We start from the raw sequence: 22,534 nt of genomic DNA, 5'->3' as shown, positions 1-22,534 counted from the left end.
GCGGGAGCGCCGCCGCGCTTCCCAAGCGGTGCACTATCCAGTGCGCCACCGGGCCGGCCCTTTCTCATCACTTTTATACACCTTGACAAAATACTTATCTGAGTTCTGCTGAATACAGGTAGTTTGTTTACTAGGCAGTGCAGTCAACAGAAGTCCTCAGTCACTTTTACTATCAGCCTCTCAAATATAAAAATCAAACACATACAGTGGGAGGAGCTTCACAGAAACATTTTAACAATTAAAAAAATAAGTTCTCTTTCCCTGTAATGAAATTAATCATATTTCGAAACAAAAACTACAGTTGGCTATGGACATCAACTGGAAGTGATGGCAATGAAAATTATTAAAACTAAATATGAAGTTGAATTTGAACTTAAAAATAGTTTGCAACACAGAAAAATCTTTAAAGAGTAATTTTTCTTACCTTTGGATCATGAATATCATAAGTTCGACAAACTATTCTTTAGTAATTAAGAACAAAATGACCAAAAGACACAGAAATAAGCAATTCTTGATAATCAAAAGAATACAAACCACAAAAAATAAAAATAAAAAAGTCCATGCATCCAAGAGTTCTAACAAATTCATAACATTTATACTCTTAAACACACATATATGTATACATATGTATATACACGAATATATATATGTGTGTAGAAACACATACACTTATAAATTGCTCTGACTATAGTACTTGTGGTGCTTAAAAACTATTTCCTACTGTTTATAAATCCTGCCAATCACAATGAATAAAATAGAATCACTTGTGAAATTTTCCTCAAATGCACACCACCCATTAAAAAAAGTGTTGTTTTGGATGGTGTCAAGCCTGAAAATATTTGTCAGGTCAAAGGACTCATACATGAAACCTTCCAGTTAAATACCACAAAAACTAAAAGCCCAGCTTCTGTAGGGAAGGTTACTTTTTGAATTTTGTCCTTGGGAAGTCCTAATTTATTGGGCCCTTGAATTGTGTCACTTCTTTGCTAAGGCTGCCTCTTGCTTGGGAGGTACCCACGTCCTAGCAAGATGTAGAGGAGAGAAGCTGAGGAGTTCCTGTAACTGGCTTTTAGTATCACTTGATCTTGGCCAGAGACATTTCTTAGATGTCCTACACTGTCCAGCTCAGCATACTTGTGCTTTGAATTACACATTTTATCTATATGAATTGAAGGTAAAACCTTAAACACAATGAAAACATTACTTAGCCTAAGCTGTCAGTTGGGCATTTACCTTTCTCTAGGGGACCTATTGTGCTTGAATGTATAGGGATAGATAGTTGGAAAGGAATTCAGAATCCCCAGTCCTTACTCTCTCTCTCAAACTCTTTATAACCCCGGGACATGATTAACGACCATTGTAAGTATTATTTTAATTGGCAGCTCTAATTGTATGTTATTTACAGAAAAACTTTCTAATGTCTTACAGGCTTCTTAGGAACAAGTTACAAAAGCGAAAGGAAGGAGAATCTAACTGTATCTCTCTAGCACTGAGCCTACATTCAACTGCATTCATTTCAGCACCCACCACAAAAGGATGCACAACCAATGTTGTTAACACTACCACAGATTTAGATTTCATTCCAAAATGCCAAAGAGTATGAACAAGTGCGAAAGAGGTAAATTTATTCAAAATGGAAAAATTGGCAGGTTAAATAACTTTCCAGGAAGGGGAATAACTCCATTTTCTTCCCTTACTCCCTTAGGTGCAAGTATCACAGGCTTGAGAGTGGAACATCTAAATGGACAGGTACAAAACTGGAAGAATCTGTAGCATCTGGGGTTCACAGCTGCATTCTCTTTTAACTAAAAAAAGGTTTTTAATGGATTTTGGGAGGTTTTGTGCTATTGAGAAAACATCCCCTCTCTCTTGGGGTGTGAAACAGCTCTTTGAAAGCTCATATGGATCTCAAGTACTAAAGAGATGAAAGCAGGCTGCACAAAGTTTGCTTTAGGTTTGGGTTTATGGGAAAACAGCTTGTGAACCTTCATATTTACTTTTACACTGCGTTACCCAATTCTCTGATATAGAAATAGATCAAAAAACATAGGAGATTCAGGATAGATACTCTATCCAGGATTAAAGAATAAGTATTTGATTGCTTTATGTTTTACTCTCAGGATCTTGAGAGAACTGAAAAAAGGACAAGAATCTCACTAAGCACCTATTAATTTCAGATTATAGTAACCACTTGTTAATAAATGGAAAGTCTACCAGAACACTGCTATTGCACAAGAAAAACTGTTTGTCTTTAAAATAAAGACTACTTTACATAAAATATGTAGCTTTGATTGAAAATATAAATATTTACATTTATCATAGTCAGGATATCCAAGAAATTGAGTGGACAAAGCTGTTTCAACATAATTCCAGCATAAAGAATTATGGAATACTAGTAAAGAAAGAGAAGTCTGGCATGAGGAAGTAATCACATGAGCTAAAGTCTACCCATGCAACACTAATCTAAACATGCCTAAGATCATATATATAAAATCAATTAAAATAATAAGTAACTCTGATCTTATTAAAAATTTCTGATATATCAGACTTACTCTGCGCAGGGTATTTTGAAAATCATTTGGCAGTTCTGAAGCTGTAATAATAAATACTCCAAGAACGAGAAGTCCTCCTGGTAGCATTCTGGATACCTAAAAACAGAAATATAGTATGAGCTAAAGTAAGCATTTGGCATTACATACAATCCATTCTGTTTGAGAAACTAAATATTAAATCAGCAAATACCTAATGAGTACCAACTGTATGCACAGCATTAAAGTAGGGACTTTGAAAAACTGGTTAAAATACTGAGAAACTTGATAACAAAGATGAATGGGGTACCATGTACACAATCTCCCTAGAGTGCCCTTAACTTTTTACAATAAAACTACTTTATAAATAAAAACATTTGATAACAACATCTTTTAGCTATATCAATAAACCTCTTTCTCATAAGATCAAAGACTAGGATATCTTTTAATATTTTTTCAATGACTTCTCACTATCAGCTAAATAAAATTAAAGTTTTATCTCAGACTGGTATTCAGACTTTCCGGAATCTGGCCAATCGGATATTCAGAGCCTCTTCTGATACTACTTTCCCTGAAATACTCAAGTATCAATCAAAAACTACTCACTGTTCTCCATAGGCTTTCTAACTATGACTTTCTCTCTAAGTTGGCTTGAGGAAAAAGCTGCCTTCCCCATCCTTTGATTTCTGAACTCCTATAGGATTTCAGTGTAGTTTTGCCCTGGACCTTATCACACAATCCTGTATTACAGTTTTTTGTGAACCTTACTAATTGGTCAGGAAAGAAGTAATTCTTAACTACTTTTGAATCCCTACTTAGTAACTCTTAACTACCTTTGAATCCCTATTTAGCAGCATAATAGGTCCTGGAATTTGAACACAGGGAGTGTGACTTGAAAATCCATTGTTTTCAACTGTTTAGGTTTACTTCTAAATTTTATACATACTTACTGGTATTGGGCATTTATGTTACCTCCAATTTTTCTTTACATTAAAATAATACTGATTAAGAATCTCTAGTAAGTCTTTCTGTGTTCATAGGATGTTTTACTTAGGACAAAACCCTTCAGGTGAATAACTAGGTTAAGAAGTTATGCATATTTTAAAGATTTTTGATACATACTGCCAGTTTGTCCTCCATAATATCTGTATCTCCCTTCACACGATTGTGGCTAGTTTTGAATGCCACGTAGATTTATTTCTACCATCTGTACTCAGATATCAGAGTGCTTTGGTTAGCTTTTGTGTACTTAATGTATAAGCTAATGATCGCAAAGTTAAGTTTTAAAAAATTAGATATCATAGTCTAATCTCTAATATATTTGCATTATGTCTGCTGGTGGTTCCCTGTGATTTCATAAATTCTATTTATGAAATATATATTACTATAGTAATATAAATTTGACAAAGTTTTCGTATTTAGCATGGGGAATGCGAATATCTTTTCAAAATCATCAACACATAAAATTAACTATTTCTTTCTAGAGGTAAAAATGTTCATCTAATTTGCTATATAAATTCTCTATATAAAATTCTGTGTGTGTGTGCATACCACATTAAAATTTTGTAGGAGACTCAAAGCAAAAGTAGGGTAGTAAATTATTTAGCCATTGGGAATGTGATTTTAAAATATTTAGTATTTTCTTTAGAAGATAGTATTAAATATTTCTCAGATTTGTTTTTTATAGCTACACACTGTCCCCCCATCACAAACACATAGCACACAGAGAAACACATGTTTGTGTACAAAGGATTTAAAGTTGGTTAGAGAAGGAAATAATTCTACTTTTACCTTACTCTAATATTCTTTATTAGATGATATAATTCATTCAATGAACAATTTTAGGTGAGTGAATTTATTTGTCATTACTTCTCACCCACCCCTAAATCTGTTTCTTCCTCATATAACAACAACTCAAGTTAAAAATCTCAGTCATCTTTAGCTCATCTTTCCCTGTATCTCTTCATTCCCAATATACTTGGTCACTAAACCTTCTCAATTCTAGTTTTTTCTCTGAAATGATTTAGCAATGAAGTTTTGTATTAGTACGCTTATTCATGCATTTATTTATCAAATACTTTGAAGCTCCCATTTTAAATCATGGAAATATTGTGCTAGGCACTCAGGATATATGAATAAACAAAACAGTAATGACTCTTGCCTTCATGAAGCTGTCTAGTTTAGGCTCACATCATCTTTTTTTAGACTATCATAGAACAGAAAATTACATTTTCTGTTGTCTCCAGTCTCTCTAATCAACATTTACAATGTACCAAAATATCAAAGTTATTTACTAAATTACTGGCAAAACAATTTCATTAAACCAATCTCAAAATAAGGAGCTCTGAAAGTCTACACGGAGCTGCTGTCTACCATACTTCTCACTCCTTAGGAACGCACTCAAAAACCGTCCGTAAACTGGTCCCTCCCAGTCTTATGTCTAATTACATTCTTTGACATACGCTGGGTTTCAACTATACCCAATTGCTTGCTATTCTCCTAACACATCTTTACCTTCATGCCTTTTCGTCATTTACTTATACTGTCCTTGGTGTACTCAATGTGTTCCCTGACTGCTTCAACTCGCAAAGACCTACTTATCCTTCATGTTCAGGGCCTTCTGTGTAGCTGTTTTGAATCTAACTGCTGGCAGTTATTTAATCACTCCACACTCCATATTCTTATAGCACATTTCTACCTTTATCTCATTTCTCTTGTAGTTGGTTTTGGTAATAATGTCTTTCTCTTTGGTTAAAATATAAATTCTCTGAGGATATTTAAAAAAGAAATTAACCATTTTTGTATTCTCCCAGTGCCTAGCATTAAGCCTTTAAAACAATCTGACCATCAGCTATATTATCAATAATTAGTGCTATTTTAAAGTAAAGAAAAATTGGAAATAAGCTAAATGAACAATAACTAGAGACAGGTTAAAAGATTACATAAATTAACACAATGGACAAATGTTAACAATGGAAAAGTATAGCATTTAAGAGCAAAGGCTTTCAAGTTACACTGACAAGGTTCAAATCCCAGTTCTACCACTTACTAGTTACTCTTTTTTACCAATGATTACTCTTGGGTGGGCTACTTAACTTCAAGTTAAAAAAATGTATTTTAAAAAATGAGACTCAGGTAAATCAACAAATAGAAAATAAACCATGGATAAAACAGAGGAGAAAATACTTCTATTTTTGACATACTCTACAAGTTTTGAAAACTTAAGAATGAGTGCTCTAAAATCCTAGTCTAGTAACCAGAGCACAAAGTGCTTTGTTAGTCAAACACAAACTTAACTATGTAAAGAGACAAATAAATGACCTGGCTGGCATGTTCTGCAGCCCATTCTTCATCCAAGCTATCCAAATTAGCTTTGGGATGCTTGAGGTTCTCCTTTTGTCCCTCTTTGGGTGGCGTTCTAGTGGCAAGAATCACATAATCCTTTTGTGAAGAACACTTCAAAAACAAATTATAAAAGCGTATTAGAGTGTTATCTGGTTGGGAAATCGGATATCTCAGTGCTTATAACATGCAAAAATGGAGTAATATTTGTAGGATAAATTAATAACTAAATTATAATAAAATCTGCAAGGAAACTAATTTTCATGGACAGCCACACAACATTTCCCTGAAATGCTGTTTGTCTTAGAATGTATTTAATACCAGCTTCTTATTTATTTGGACATTCTAAATATGAATCATACAGTCGTCCTTAAAAATGGTTTACTGGACAAGTGAATGAACTACATTAACTGAAAGGTAATATGCTTAGTCGATTTTCTAGTTATATTTATTTTCTAAATAGTTTGAATAGACTGGATGTTTAGCAAATATAAAATCTCAGTAAAATAAAGCAACAAAGGCCCTTGAGCATCTTACTTTAATTGAAAGGATGAGAGTGGTTTTGTAAGATGGCGGTTTTGCTGAGCTCTAGAAACAGTTTCAATCCAGTAAAGCAAGTTTAGAAGAAGGTCTATCTGACCTTTCACCTATACTAACCACATATTTCTCTAGGGCTCTTCTTCCTTACATCTTTAAAATAAAAGGAAGGAAAAAATGTTAAATAAAAAGTTCCTAACAAAAAGAACCCCACATCAGATGTCAAGCAACTGAAACAAAAGAAGTTCAGATCCTTGCCAAGAGAGGCCTCATAGGGTAGAACTAGCTGGGTGAACAGTGTAGATCTGCCTTAGTCTTACAAACTAAGAAATCTGATTTGTGAAAACTCTGAGAATGAACCTGTCTCTCAGGGCTAGACTGGCATTAACTACGTTCATTCAGGGTGATGAAGAAAACTAGAATGCCTAATGGGATCTGAACGCATGAGTCCTCTGGGCAGTGAATTCTTTATAAGTAGGTAACATGGTGCATCAAATTATAAAAGAGGCACTCCTGAGGAGCATGGCTGCAGACAATACATTCCTGACCACCATCTTCCATCGCAGTCTAATTCCTGGCAGGCAGTGGATCAGGAAGCACCAGCAGCAGCGGACCATGTCTTTGTGTGCTTGGACATCAAGGTGAAGAACAACTACTGGCAGAGCAGGAGTAAGGCACAGCATGGAAGCCTTTGAGGCCATGAAGGCAGCCAACACTTCCAAGTTCCCCTATGTAGATCTGTTACAGATTGGCTCAATCATCTCATTGTCACCAAGAAATGATCCGAATCCTGAGCCATTACCCTTTGATTTTATAGGTCACAGGACTGCCCTGTCTTTAACTGGTCCTGGAACTAAAAAACTGTAGCTTCCATAAAAATGTGAGCCTTTGAACCACAGTCTTACTAAAAAAACTAAACGTTAGTAGGCTGCATATAGAATATCCGGGGTACTATATTCCCTCATACTTAAAAGTATTATCGCTATGCTTTTGTGTTTCCTGTTTCTTTAGCTTAACAGGAAGATATCAGGGATTTCCTGGGTCACAGATGATATAAAATATATTTTGAATGAAAGGTGCAATAAAGTTACAAACTATGATTTGGGGTCTTTGCTTAAGTATGAGATACTTTCTGCGGGCTTTATCATGCAACATTAGTTTGCTTACACTCTGTCAAGAATAATTGCCTAAACTTAAATGGAAATATGAGCTTTTTTAGTTAAACATGCTCCTAAAATTCCTTTTCTTCTGGGATTTAACTACTAAAGGTGACATTTAAATAAAGTAAAAGGTACTTAGCAGGAAAAAAAAAAAAAGATAAGAGAAAGTAGCTTGGGAATGTGGACAGAATTAGAACATGGAAAATCAATTGTGCAATTTCAAGCTTCTAAGTCACCAGGTTAAGAAACCCAGGAAGAAAAAAGTCATAATAAAAGTTTAACTTGCTAATAGGCCTCAAAATCAAGTCTTGGGCCACAGTGCACGTTCCCCTTCGTGTCTGGATGGATATAGCCCGTTTGCCTATGTGACTCTTCTTTTTGCTTTGTACTGTTGACCAGTCCTTCCTAGTGATTAACAGACTCTTCCTACAATTATAATAAAAAAGTGGCTGCTTATTCTTTCTAAAGTACGTATCCAAATCTCTGTCTAATTTTGTGTTGAATTTTAAGGTTTAACTCTATGAAAAAATAGAATTTGCTTAATTTCCAAATTTCCTTCAATCCCTTTTCCTACCTCTTTATTGAATCAACAACATTAAAAAAAAAAATTAATAAAGTGAGTCCTACAGCACGTAACAAAAATATGACCACTGTTGCTACAAATATAAGACAAACTAGAATGGGAATAAAATTGTCAAAAGCTTCTTTCATAAAGATTGGACAATAAGGAATTTTTAATAAAGATTAGAAAGGAGTACAAAAAACTTTGGAAAGACAAAATGTGAATAAACTGGTCAATAAAAATTCTAATTCTGGAATTTCTACATTATAAATCACTTTTACGTTGTCAAAGGGAATGTGTTCGGACTTGAGCAAATCTGGGCTAGATCTGTCCTACTTCTCCACATTTCCTCAAAGATCCACTTTAAATTTACTTCTTCTACATCCCATCCTTCCAACCCCCAACCTTGAGTTTATTGTTAATAGCAGCTTTTAACTTTAAATAAACAGGTAATTTATTTTATCAATAAACATTGAGTAAAAGATACATACCTGCCCTATTAAAAGGCCACAGATAAAAGCCTTTCCTTGGAGATTGATGTTTGAAAGATACTGGCCAACAGTCTCCTCTACAATGTAGGTTCTTCCCATTATTGAGAGCTAATTCAATCTCCTAAATTACAAGAAAAAAAACATATGTAGCATTTTTTTTTTTCCTTTTTGTCTTTTTTCGTGACCGGCAACGGATCGCAACCCTCAGTGTTGCGCCCGCACCGGACCGGGTCCGGCAACGGGATTGCAACCCTCGGTGTTGTGCCCGCACCTCGCTCAGCCAGTGAGCGGCCGGTCTGTATGTGGGATCCGAACCCTCGGCGGGAGCGCCGCCACGCTCCCAAGCGGTGCACTGCAGCAGTGCGCCACCGGGCCGGCCCAATGTAGCATTTTTTAGATAAAAATATAATTTGCCAGTGTTATAATACCAAGGGCAAGAATTCGGATCCCTGTACTGGCCAGCTGCCAAAAAAAAGAAGCAGGCCCAATGTAGCATTTTTTAGATAAAAATATAATTTGCCGGTGTTATAATACCAAGGGCAAGAATTCGGATCCCTGTACTGGCCAGCTGCCAAAAAAAAGAATATATATAATTTGCAATGTTTTTTATCACAGGGATAGTGTAGTGAGAGAAGTGGTATTATCCTGACATACCCCATGCCTTGCAGTGATTGCTTATTAAATAGGGTATTCTTTCTTGTAAAGTTCAAGTGTAGCTTCAGAAATCTCCTCAACACAGTTGCTTCAGGAAACAACTACCAATCAACCAGAGTTGACATGAGAGATCAAACCTATTTCTCATATATCTGGGATAAGGGAGAGGACACTAAACTAGAAGTCAACACACTTAATTTCTCATTTTAGATTTACTCTTCAGTTGTGTTATCTTTGATAATCTATTGCTGACCCTCAGTATTCTCATTTCTAAAACAGGAAACATGAATTTCTGAATCAAACTCACTTACTCAATAAACATATATTAAAGAACTATTATTTGCTAAAAATTGTGCCAGGTGAGGATGGCTCAAAGATGAGTAACACTTAATCTCTGCTCTTGAGAAACTCATAATTCAGTAAGAGTTATGTAAGTAGATAAATAGCAATGCAATTATTGGAAACGTTTATATAACTTCTATCTTGTACAAGGCATTATTCTAAGTATACTTTACCTGTAGTAATGTTTAATGTTCACAAAAACCCCATGAGGTAGGTACTATTATTATAATCCTCATTTTATAGATGAGAAAACTGAAACAAAGAAAGGCTGATTAAATAACTCAGGCAGTCTGAATCTAGAATCCATGCTCTTCAATACTATACTCATATTGAGGAATCGTACCCAATACCTCAAATAAATAATTACTAAGGGTAACTCCTATTCTGCAATCTCTCTGGTTTGTGGATGGAAACCAGTACATGCCCCCTACTATCTTCTGCTCCTTTCATGTGAGTTTCTGTAGCTTAAAACCGAAGATACTGAATAAAAAGAGCTAGGCAATAATGAATAATAATATCGAGGAGCTCAATTCAGTGTAAAAGATAAAAACGTAAAGAGATGATATTTTTTAAAAGCTATAAAATAGATAGATTACAGGAACACAGATATAGTATTCTGAATACTGAAATTTAGAGGTAATAATCATTTGGGTTTTATAAAAAATTTGAACCTTATTCAGTACCACAAAGTGAAGGCTACTATGGATATGCTAAGGTGGTATATCTGATACCAGTAATGTAAACTGCCAGTACCAGAGAATAGGCTTAAGTTTGAAATAGCCTGTTGGATGCTATTGCTCTATTGTTCCAAAGAGCCCATTCAGTTTAGTTTCAAAATGCATTGAATTTCTTCCTGGCTCTTTTCTGACAACAGTACGAGAGAATCAGGTCTGCATACCACTTTTTTAAGACTAAGTCTAGAATTTACTGTCTAAATTATGAATGCCTCTAAAAAGCTAAGGGTTTTCAACTTTTAGTAATGCCTTAAGGTATGCATTTCTGTACATCTTTCCTCTACATCATGTTATTCTACTCCTTTTCCTTCTGCCCTAATATGAGGGGTCTTCAAAAAGTTCATGAAAAGATTTGTATTATCTTTTAATTCTATTTTTCCATGAAGTTTTTGAAGTACCCTTGTAATTCCTAATGCTTGCAAGAAATAACAAATGACTCCAACGTTATGATATTTAGGCTAACACTTCTTCTAGGGTGTCACCTACTAGTTTGTATTTGTCCTTTTTGTGTTACTATAACAAAATACACGGAACTGGGTAATTTATAAGAAAACAAAATTTACTGCTTACAGTTTCTGAGGCTGGGAAGTCCAAAGTCCATCTGGTGGTGGTGACAGTGACCCAGGGGTCTCACATTGCAAGATGGTGGGAGCAGAGTTCAGAGAGAGCGAGCAAGACAGACTCTCCTCTTCTTTTAAAGCCCTCAGAACCACACCCCTGACCAACATTTTTAATCCATTCATTACTGCACGGGTCCTACAATCCAATCACCTTTTCAAGGCTCCACCTTTCAATTACTGTAATAGGATTTCCCACCCTCTTAACAGTTACAGTGGGGGCTAAGTTTCTAATACATAAAACTTGGGGGACACAATTCAAGCTTCAGGGAGTTTTGGTGGGATGTAATTCAATCCACTACATAGCCATATTAATATATAAGATACTGAATGTAACAGGAAGATGAAAATCTATTGGATTATGAAGTCTGCTTGAATGTCCAATAACTTTTTCTTCAATGCTCTTTCAAAACTTTTAAATGCAGCCAACCATACTTTGTAAAGAGCTTTGGTGCCTTTTATGGTTATAAATTTTCTGAAATGTGGTGTATTGCCTGACGCTTTCATAGCCTAACCACTGTGACTTGAGACAACTTAACCTCCCTGGTCTCTGGTTTCCTAATCTACAAAATAAAGAATTTGGATCCTAGCAGTTCTGAAGGCCTATTCAATTTTAGGATTCTGTAAATTTAAGTACATAATATCAACATTCCCCAAATGGTAAATCAACAGTATGATAATACGGTGGGCCTAGATCATGGTAAAGTATTTCACATACCAGCAACCTTAATTAAAGGCTTATATGTAAAATATCTTGGTGGAAAAATATCAGCCTCAAACTCCTTACTGATTAATTTTTCCTTAGTTATCAGAAAATATAAGTGAAATGCTTCTGTTTATGTTTCTTAGATATCTTCACAACAACAGTTTCACAAGTAGGAACAAAACAAAAAGAATAAATTTCACATGAGAACTAAATCACCAATTCACAGACTATGGGAACTGCAGGGAGGACTTTGGGGATGCCTTATTTTCAATAAATAATTAAATAATTTTTTTTCAGAAGAGTAATCAAATATGAAACCATCTACAGATTGAGATTACGGAATTATGATCTGGAAACAAACAAGTAGTTCTGTTATGGAGGCAGAGTGAGAAGTGATTTTTAAAAATGTGTTTAAAAACTTGTGTTACAACGGTTTTCGGTTTTAAAAACATCAGCACAAGGTAACATTTCTGCAACGTCTCCTAAAACCATAGGCTAACTCTCCAACAATTCCTGGTTTCTATGAATCCTTTCCTGAAAAATTAACCCGGCTCCTTAAATTCCTGTTGAATCATTCAGTACCTCCTTCTCAAAAGGCATCCAGGTGCACCGTTTCACATAAGGTGAGTTCGACAGAACTGGACTGGATTGTGCACCGACCTGACTGTCCATGTTTCCTACCCTTGAAAAAGGAGCTCTCTAGGCCCGATTGCGCACACACAAAACCAGACGCGCACACACAAAACCAGACACACACACGTTTTACACCCTTAGGCTGACTCACCTATTCTCAGAACGTGCACACGTAGCAGATAAATCCGTCGAATGGTCAGTCCACCAGAGAAGGGGATTTAGGGTGCAAGTACCAGCCTCTAGGGGCCAGATTCTTCTCGGGTCGCAATATCACGCCAATGAATTCATCAGAAAGCGACCAACTCCCCACACCTCACTCCCCACTCTAAACACAGGGTCTCGAGACCTCAGTGGCGCAGACTAATGACGCACGCTGCTCCCCTCCCTTAACCGTAGCGCCTCAGCCAAAGCCACTGCGGTCGCCACCCCGCCCCCTTCCGGGCGCCGTAGAGAGTGTGGCAGTAGCTAGGAGCCTGCTGTCCGGCCCTGCCAGGACCAATGCCCTCTAGTGGCTCAGTGACTAGAAGCCGCCAGAAAGGACGACCCATGGCATCGCGGGGCTTTGACGGTAAGGTCGCCCTGCTCTTCTGGGAGGGACGTGGGTTGACGGGTACATAGGTAGCGCCACCGCGTGGATAGTGGTCACACGGCGGACTGAGGAGAGCTGGAGGGCGGGAAGAGAGGAAGAAGCGGAATGAGCGCTGCGGGACTGAGCTCACAGAAGGAAGGAGAAAAACACTACGTTTCCCAGAGGCCTGCGAGGCCTGAAGTGGGTGGAGACAGAAGCCGGAAGTTGGAGTGCACTAAGGGCCAGGGGCCTCCTCTGAACTCGGATTCCCAGGGTGCACAGCTTCCGGCGGCTGCGCGCGCATTCGGGCACGGGCGCTGGGTCGTGTCTGGTGCTGAGGTTAACACTGTACTCGATTTCCCAGGGTCCCGCCGCGGGAGTCTCCGGCGGGCAGGCCCGCGCGAGCCACCGAGCGAGGCTGCTGAGTTAGCGTTCTCCTGGTCTTCGCCTTTCTTTTCCGCTTCTACCCGGTCGGCCGCTACCGCCGCGGCCGCCGGCCCCACCGACATGGCGGCGGTGTTGCAGCAAGTCCTGGAGCGCACCGAGCTGAACAAGCTGCCTAAGTCCGTCCAGAACAAACTTGAAAAGTTTCTTGCCGATCAGCAATCCGAGATCGATGGCCTGAAGGGGCGGCACGAGAAATTTAAGGTGGAAAGCGGTAAGGGAGACGCTGTTCCCGCCCTTGGGTCTGGGCCCAACTTCTTGGCTGTAGCTGATCTCCACCCTTGCAGGCTCGCACCCTGTCTACGACGCTGATTGGTAGCATCGCTTCTTGGGCACCCTAGGCCTTCTTTTTCCTGTTCCTCTCACAATTTGTTAAGGAGGGGCCTTTTTATCTTTTTTAAAATCTGCATCACATTAGTTTCTTATTCTTTGATGGTCTTATATAGGGACGCTTCACTTGGTCCAACAAATGGAAATTGTGAAGTTTGTTTCTATTTATACCAGACTTCCGAGAGTCTGCACCCCTGTCTTTCTAAGCCTGGAGTGCCTTATCAGTTTTTTTGCACTTTAAATGGTAGTAATTTCCGCTCTCACGTGTATTCATGGACGTTTGCCTAACTGACCACTTCGTGCGCTTGTTCCGAGGTGTATGTGTCTGCATGTTCACAAAATGACTAGCGAAATAGATGTTCACAGAAATGACTTGAGCGCTGGAAAGACAGTGAATGTGTAGTAAGTGAGTTTAATATGTTGGACTTCTCTTTAAGAGTTGAAACTTGATTGAAAATATATTAACACCTGCTTATAATTACTTATTGTAGATCTTAAATGAGAAAGTTATCGACAATAGTGGATTGAATATCCTTGAAAAAAGATTAAGAATGTGAACTTGATTGAAAATATATTAACACCTGCTTATAATTACTTATAGTAGAGCTTAAATGAGAAAGTTATCGACAATAGTGGATTGAATATCCTTGAAAAAAGATTAAGAATGTAGTAGTTACCATTAATAAAACAAATTTTTGTTGTGTGTTTTGGTTTACCATTTGTTTTGGGGGAATTGGTAATTTTTTTTGCTAAGTTCACTAGAAATCCTGAATAAATTTTCACTTAAAAAAAGTATAATTGTCAAGTGGAATTGATCTTGAAAATTAGGCCGTGCTCTGAATCCTAGAACTGAATGTAGTACACTGCATTCTGTTCATTAATTTGCACAATAAATATTAAGTGTCTTCTATGTGCCTGGTCAGTGCTGAGCAAGATAGACTCAGTCCCCTCCTTTGGGAAGTTTACACATTTACTTTTACATAAATTTAGTAATTTTATATTTCCAGGTACCATTTTGACTTTTAAAACAAGCCTTTTAGTACAAAGCAGGGGTTTTTTTTGTTTTGTTTTTTTGACCGGTAAGGGGATCTCAACCCTCGGCACAGTGTGGTCCGCACCACGCTCAGCCAGTGAGCGCACCAGTCATCCCTATATAGGATCCGAACCCGTGGCCTCGGCGCTACCAGGGCCGCACTCTCCCTAGTGAGCCACTGGGCCGGCCCTGCAAAGCAGTTTTTAATTTAAATATTTTTTTTCTCCGTTCAATAAATACTTTATGCTAAGCAGTCTAGTGACATCTGGGGAAAATACTAAGATAAATGAGACATGTTGCCTGCCTTGAAGAACTTCATTTGTAAAACCACTTCTAGTACTTAATTTCTTTGGGCCATAAAATAGGTTGGAAATGTTAGATAAGTCCTTTTCAGTGCTCAATCTATCTTTACTCAGATTCTTTTATTTGGAGTGCAATTCCAATACTGTGGCTTAAATTTTAAAATCAACACTGTTAGAAATAAGTAGCAGTATTGACAATGTGTTTGCATATGTGTTTGATTTTTTTTTTCCTTGTATTCTGTAGAACAGCAGTACTTCGAGATAGAGAAGAGGCTATCTCACAGTCAGGAGAGACTTGTAAATGAAACTCGAGAGTGCCAAAGCTTGCGGCTTGAGCTAGAGAAGCTCAGTAAGTATTTTATTGCTTCTTTTTAAATATTCTTAGAGTAATAAGATCTTCAGACACTTCTTTGTATGCTTTGGAAACATTTTGTTATATATGAAAATACTAAGCATCATTGTTTTTGTTTATGTTAATATTCTGATTTTTCACACAGTGGTAAAGACTTTGTAAGAATACGGGGCTTAATGGTCAAGAGGCCTGAGTTCTAATTCTGACTTTGCTATTAAAAGCAGTTTTGCTGTATGTGAATCATACAGTGTCTCTTATTTATAAAATGGCTAGACGCATATGTCCATCTATTTACACAGCTTTGCATATCAAATGAAATGATATTTTTGGAAACTTTTTGAAAAGCCTAAAGCATTATGCAACAGAAGAAGTAATTAGAGTGATTGATTATTTTTATGTTGAAAAATTAAAGCCTCCTGATTCCAATATATTTATGTTTTAACCCTCTTTATTCTGTTATCATTTTTATAAATATCTATGAACCTCAGCATATTTCCTCTTTAAGGCCTAATTCCCATGAAAGATGGGTAGCTAATTTCTTTCTTAGTTTTCTTACATCATTAAGGCCCAGACGGTACACAAGATCTTAGTTATAAAGATCCTGATATTTCTTAGGAGGATGATATGTCTTATGTTTTCCTCATGATTGAAGAAAGCAAATGTCAGGAAAGATCTTTATAGAGTATGGGCATAATTAATTGCCATTCAATATAGCTTTATATTTGATTGATAGAGAAGGAACACAGGAATCTCATAACCAAGGGAATGATTAAAATTTCAACTTTTTGTTAACAGTTCCATGCCCATCAGCTATTTGTTTGGGTTATAACATTTTTCAGCTATTTTTGGCACACTCCATTATAAAACATTACATATACGTATGATGATATGTATATGTGTGATGGAGCATAAATAGCTGGATCTTGTTCATCATCTGTGCATAATAAAAAAGTCCACTTAGCAGTAGTGCTGAAGAATTTCAGAAAAATGCCTATGATAACAGCTTTTTTAATGAGATGTGGGAGAGGGTGAAGACGATAGGGATAAACCTACACAAACATCAGATGCCTTTCTGGGTTGTATAATTATGTTGGTAAGTTTTTTTGTGTATTTTTCTGGATCTGTAAGTCTGGAAAGTAGTTAATAACATTAAAGCAAAATAGGAAGTCTAGACTAATTTATCAGGGGGGCTTTCTTTTAATGATCCTATTGTTTAAATAGAAGTTAAGATTAGAATAAGTAATGTATTTGCTCATTAAATTATCAGCACATAATACGAGGACACTTCAAAAAGTTCATGGAAAGATTCATATTATCTTTTAATTCTATTTTTCCACAAGCTTTTTGAAGTACCTTCATATAGATGTGTTTTAGTGGAAGAAAGTTTTCAAAAAAGTATATTCTTCCTAAATATCTGCATGTGTTTAGAAGAGAAACTGTGAAGGAAGATAGCGCATTATGAGTGGAAACTGAGGGATTGATAATTGAGTGTCAAACATAATTTTTTTTCTTCAGGTGAAAGGCTTTCTTTGGAGTGATAAACAGGAATGGAATTGCAAATATCTATTGTTGTTACTCACTGTGCATATATTTTATATAGCTTTAATGTTATTTCCTCTTTCACAATCTTGTCTCTTAATATTCCTATTTCTAAATACAATTCATTTTTTTTTAAAGTTTATTTATTTATGTTATTATTTTTTATAGTCTAAGATGTTGCGGAACAGTTGGGAGGGGAGGGAGGGGAAGAGGTAAGCAAATAGGATGGGAGAAAGAGGAAGGAGTGGGACGTGATTTGAGTCCCATGATAATCCCCTCATAATTCATTGTTTTTTATGATATATGTTGATTTAGAAGACGTCATTGAAAAATAAGGTAACTGCTTAATTGCATATGCTTTCTCTTACAAATGTTGGCTAGAATTATTACACATCTGATTTTGGAAACAGGATAGCATTTTTAAAATTTTGATCTAGAATACAGTAAATTTGTGACGTATTCATGTATTAGTTGTCTTAATCTTTCTGAGCTGTTTTCTCATTTTTGAAATGTGTAAGGGTGGCTTTTGGATAAGAACACTCATTGCAGGTTTAAAGCTAATGTGTATATATTCATAAAATTCTTTTTATCCAGACAATCAACTGAAGGCAATAACTGAGAAAAACAAAGAACTTGAAATTGCTCAGGATCGCAATAGTGCCATTCAGGTAAAGTTATTCTTATGAGTATAGCTAGTATAGACATGATACTTGAGGAATTTTTTTATTCTAATTGTGTTTATCAGTTATTAGTCAATGGGAAGATAAAACAGATATCCTATTAGGAAAAGCTACCAACAAAAATGTGTTTATATAAATTCTTAAATTGGATTTTTGTATGTTTTATTGATAGATTGGACATTCCTTTTACTCAATAGAAATTATCTATTGGATACTTACCATAGTCCAGGCATTACTCCAAATGTTGTGATACAGTTGGGGATTTGATAAATCCACATTGGTAACTGTTTCTTTAGAGCAGTGTTAAGAATAACAGATTAAATATGATAACAAGTATTGCTGAACCAATTTGTTTAATAGATTGGTCATACACAGTGATTTTCTAACTAGATAAAATTTTAGGCTCATGTCATTGCTTTTTTAAAAGTTACATTTGATTTAAGGTTAAAAAATAATTTCTTCAAACCTCTAAAAGAAAAAAAGATTTTCCCAGGGTCTGAGCAAGAATACAAAAGCCCCTAGATATAGGAATATAACATACCTAAAAAATAACTTTGTAAGAAATGTGCTTATATTAAAAAACCTCAGTAATCATGAAAACTGAAATACTTTACTTAAAACTTTAAGAATACACCTTTATGAGTGGAAATATAACGTGGTCTTAGATAGAAAGACTTTCCAAATTAATATGTGTTAACTTAATGCATTTTGACTCTAAAATCCAAATGAGACATTGAAACTTGATAATTGAAACTAAAGATGGTTGGGGTAGTAGCTAGGATAATTCTGAAAAAGAAGTATCAATTTAAAAATGCTTGCTCAGGGCCGGCCCAGTGGCGCACTGCTACAGTGCGCTGCTTGGGAGCGTGGTGGCGCTCCCGCCGAGGGTTCGGATCCCACATACAGACCGGCCGCTCACTGGCTGAGCGAGGTGCGGGTGCAACACCGAGGGTTGCGATCCCGTTGCCGGTCACGAAAAAAGACAAAAAGGAAAAAATAAAATAAAATAAAATAAAAATGCTTGCTCAGCCATATATTAAAATGTTACGTAAAGCTGTGGCTATTAAAACATAATACTGGTATAAGGATCAACATAGAGAACAATAAACAGATGCTTGCTCAGCCATATATTAAAATGTTACATAAAGCTGTGGCTATTAAAACATAATACTGGTATAAGGATCAACATAGAGAACAATAAACAGATAATCCTGAAGTAAAACCCAGTATAAAGGATCTTAACCTTCTAGGGAGGGGAACTGTCACAAAGTGTGGAGTTCTGCAGCCCAAGAAAACAGCATGCACACACATAAAATCCTGCCAAAAAGAAAAAAAGAAACTATGAAGCAATTAGAAATCATTTTTTCAGCCAGAGGCAGTGGAATAAATTATATTATTTTCTAAGGGAACAACTTTTCTCAACATTCCTAATTATCAAGGAAATTCAAATTAAAACCACTATGAGATGTCTCTTTACACCCATTAGGATGGCTGTAATCAAAAGGCAGATAAATTTTGGGGAGGGTGTGGAGAAAAGGGAATACAGGGATTGTAGATTGGTGCAGCCATTATGGAAAACAGTATAGAGGTTCTTAAAGAAGTTAAAAGTAGAACTACTATCTGTCCAGCAATCCCTCTTCTGGTTATCTACTCAAAGGAGATGAAATCACCACCTTATAAAGATATCTGCACTGCCATGTTCATTGCAGCATTATTCACAATAGCCAAGATATGAAAACACCCTAAGTGTTTGTGAACAGACAAATAGATTTTTTTTAATATTTTATATATACACTGGAGTATTATTCAGCCTTAAAAAATGAGATCCTGCTGTGTGCCACAATATGGAATTACCTGGAAGACATTAAGCTAAGTAACATAAGCCAAACACATAAAGAAAAATTTTGCATGATCTCACATATATGTGAAACAAAAATCTGAAATAAAAAGGTCAGATACCCAAAGACAAGACAATAAGACAGTGGTTTGGGGGAGGGGGAAAAGTAGAGCTATAGGTCAGAGGATACAAAATAGGAGGTCTGGAGGTGAATAAGTCTAGAGATCAAATTACAACAGAGGACTATAGGTAGTAAAATTGTATTTGGGATATTTGTTAAATAAGTAGATTATAGCTGCTCTAGTAATAAAAAAGTAACTGAGATGATTAATCTGCTTCACTATAGAAATCATTTTACTATCTATGTGTATCCTATAGCATCATGTTGTAAACTTCAAATATAAAAAATAAGATTTATTAAAAAAAATTCCTAGGTATAAAAACTGTTAGAACTTATAATGGAAAAGAGTGATAAACTCAATCCAGTAGAATTTAAAATTCTCTACATAAAAAAACTAAAACATAAATAAACTATTAAAATGCTTTTTTCAGTACAGATATGATTGTTTATATCCTTAATACATGATTACTTACAAATTATAAATCATTCAAAGGAGAAATTGGCAAAAAATTTTAACAAAGAGGAAGCTATATATACAATGGGCAAATGGCAATATGAAATGTTTCTCTACTTGTAATCAGAAAAATGCAGATAAAACAACAGTAAGGTAATTATTTTTAACCTCCCCATGATAGGATTGATTTCTGTCTCTCTTTTTTTTTGTTATTCTTAGCATAATCAGTTCTGGCATGTGTGACTTGAGATTGGTACTTATAACTTAAAGAAAAGCATTTAAATTGCCATTGTCTTGCTGCAGAACAATTTGACAAAATATATTAAGGGTTTCAAGTAATTTCATTTCTAGGAATCTTTCTTGAAAAGTCATCTGAACTAAGGTATAAATACAGTGATATTTCTAGAAACTTTTATTTTATGAAGGCAAAAAATTAGAAGCACATTCAGGGTCCTACAAAGTTGTGTTTTAAGTAATTAGGGTATTTCCATGTTACAAAAAGAGACATGGGAAAAATTTTAATGAACCTAGGAAAAATGTTTTAAAAATCCAAAATGTGAAGTGTTTGAATTATCGGTAATTTTTAAGCTTTTTGATATATAAATGTGAGAGAAAGACAACCATTTTATTTTATTTTATTTTATTTTAAGATGACCAGTAAGGGAATCTTAACCCTTGACTTGGTGTTGTCAGCACCACACTCTCCCAAGTGAGCCACGGGCCGGCCCTAAAACAACCATTTTAAAACTGCAGCTAAACTGTGATTATTAGAGGAAGGGAAAGTGGGGCAGGGAAGTTAGGAAGAAATTGGTTAATGGACACAAAGAATGAGTATGTCTTGTAATGACGAATATGCCAACTATCCTGATTTAATCATCACATACTATGCACAAATACTGATAGTCAACTCTGTACCCTACAAGAATTTATAATCAATTATGTTTCAATATAAAAAAAAACAAAAATCTGTAGCTAGTGTTAAAGTGACAATTCTGTGTTCAAGTTCCTATATTGATTGCTTAACTTAATTTTTAATTTAAATTTATTACTTCTTTAATAACAGAGCCAATTTACAAGAACGAAGGAAGAATTAGAAGCTGAGAAAAGAGACTTAATTAGAACCAATGAGAGACTATCTCAAGAACTTGAATATTTAACAGGTATGAAGAAATGCTTTAGCCTTTAACTTCATTCTTTCATTTTTCTTGTGATAGTGCTACAAGTTAATCCTTATTCTATTTCTATTGTTGATGTTTCTTTGTTATGGATCAGTTTAGTGTAATATTCTATTGTTTCTCCTACTCATTTAAAATGTTAATCGGGTTTAAAGAAGTATCTAGAAAGTGCACAAATGAAAAATATCTCAAAAGAAGTAGTAATTTGACCAAGGTTTATGCAGATTTTTATTACAATGCTATTTGTAATATCAAATTGAAAGAAGTTCAAATGTTCAGTTCTAAAGGCTGAGCTATTCTTCATATTATGTGGACATCCTTGCTATTTGTAAGTGTTCGATGTAAGAACCTAAAAGGAGAGCCCATATTCAAAAACAGGCCGAAGGGAGTTTAGGAGGCAGGAATATGAAATATATAAATATAGGATATAATACAGCTGATGTATTCAGGTGAACATGACTCTTTACCACTTAATTGTTATCAAGTTCCCTTTGGTTCCTGTTTCTAAGGTCTTTTAAAATTTTTATCTCAATAAAATAAAGGGAAGAATTTTCAGAGATTTGTGTTGCTATACAATAATATTCAGTTAGGTAACTATACTTTTTCAGTCTCAGAAAAAAGTTTTTACTTCAAAGTGTTTGTTGATTATGTTGATCAGCTAGTGGTGGTTTTTAAAGGAATAATTTTTATAGAAACTTGAATGTTAAGGAATATGAATAAATAGACATTTTGACTTTTGAGTAGAAGGTTTTTATATTTATCATTTTTTAAAATTTGAATGGTTATTTGTAAAATTTTAATAGATCTTTCAATATAATATAAGGAAAATTAAGGTTAATGTTGAATATTTAGCTTAAGATACTGTATTTAAAGTAAAGTAACTCATAATTCACATATTTGATTGAATGCACAAATTTTGATTTCTTTATATATTGGTTAAAATTACATTTGTAAGTATGTATGTCAGAAACAAATTAAAATAGGGGAGTTGAGTAGTACTTATTTGTAGTAAAGGTTTATGTTCTTAGAGATATATTTTTGTCGTCTGGCTCTTCTGGGTGTTGATTAGTCACTATTTTCGAATTCTCTTGACCTTTGTAGAGGATGTTAAACGTCTAAATGAAAAACTTAAGGAAAGCAATACAACAAAGGGTGAACTTCAGTTAAAACTGGATGAACTTCAAGCTTCTGACGTTTCTGTTAAGGCAAGTAACAAATAATTCCTAATGCACAAAGTTCAATTTTTGCTTAAAAGTCATCAAAATTAAATTTTAAATATAGGCAAGTATTCATACGGTAATAAAAGCTGTGTTTTGTTTTTATTGTCAGTGAATTAATCATTAGGACAATTTTTTTTTTTTTTTTTTTTTTTTTTTTTTTTTTTTTTTTTTTT

The 22,534-nt window shown here is 35.3% G+C and overlaps 2 protein-coding genes across 2 annotated transcripts in view; one reads left to right on the top strand and one right to left on the bottom strand.

Moving 5' to 3' along the window:
* The window catches only part of LOC103590578 (chromosome unknown open reading frame, human C1orf27), a 39,483-nt gene extending 26,733 nt beyond the window's left edge, over positions 1 to 12,750 (bottom strand). The window contains 5 exon segments of the mRNA XM_008572835.1: positions 425 to 532; positions 2,514 to 2,648; positions 5,850 to 5,984; positions 8,621 to 8,741; positions 12,458 to 12,750. Coding sequence (XP_008571057.1) covers positions 425 to 532; positions 2,514 to 2,648; positions 5,850 to 5,984; positions 8,621 to 8,719 — 477 coding nt within the window. The 5' untranslated portion in view covers positions 8,720 to 8,741; positions 12,458 to 12,750.
* Positions 12,751 to 12,804: 54 nt separating this feature from the next.
* The window catches only part of TPR (translocated promoter region, nuclear basket protein), a 62,782-nt gene continuing 53,052 nt past the window's right edge, over positions 12,805 to 22,534 (top strand). The window contains exons 1-6 of the mRNA XM_008572830.1: positions 12,805 to 12,874; positions 13,239 to 13,532; positions 15,228 to 15,332; positions 17,469 to 17,542; positions 21,030 to 21,126; positions 22,243 to 22,346. Of these exons, the coding sequence (XP_008571052.1) occupies positions 12,805 to 12,874; positions 13,239 to 13,532; positions 15,228 to 15,332; positions 17,469 to 17,542; positions 21,030 to 21,126; positions 22,243 to 22,346 (744 nt within the window). The remainder of the gene's footprint in view (positions 12,875 to 13,238; positions 13,533 to 15,227; positions 15,333 to 17,468; positions 17,543 to 21,029; positions 21,127 to 22,242; positions 22,347 to 22,534) is intronic.

The sequence above is a fragment of the Galeopterus variegatus genome, unplaced genomic scaffold (assembly GCF_000696425.1).
Source record: "Galeopterus variegatus unplaced genomic scaffold, G_variegatus-3.0.2 Scaffold841, whole genome shotgun sequence".
NCBI lineage: Eukaryota > Metazoa > Chordata > Mammalia > Dermoptera > Cynocephalidae > Galeopterus > Galeopterus variegatus.
The sequence above is the reverse complement of the archived record's forward strand: the minus strand, read 5'-3'. Positions and strand labels throughout refer to the sequence as shown.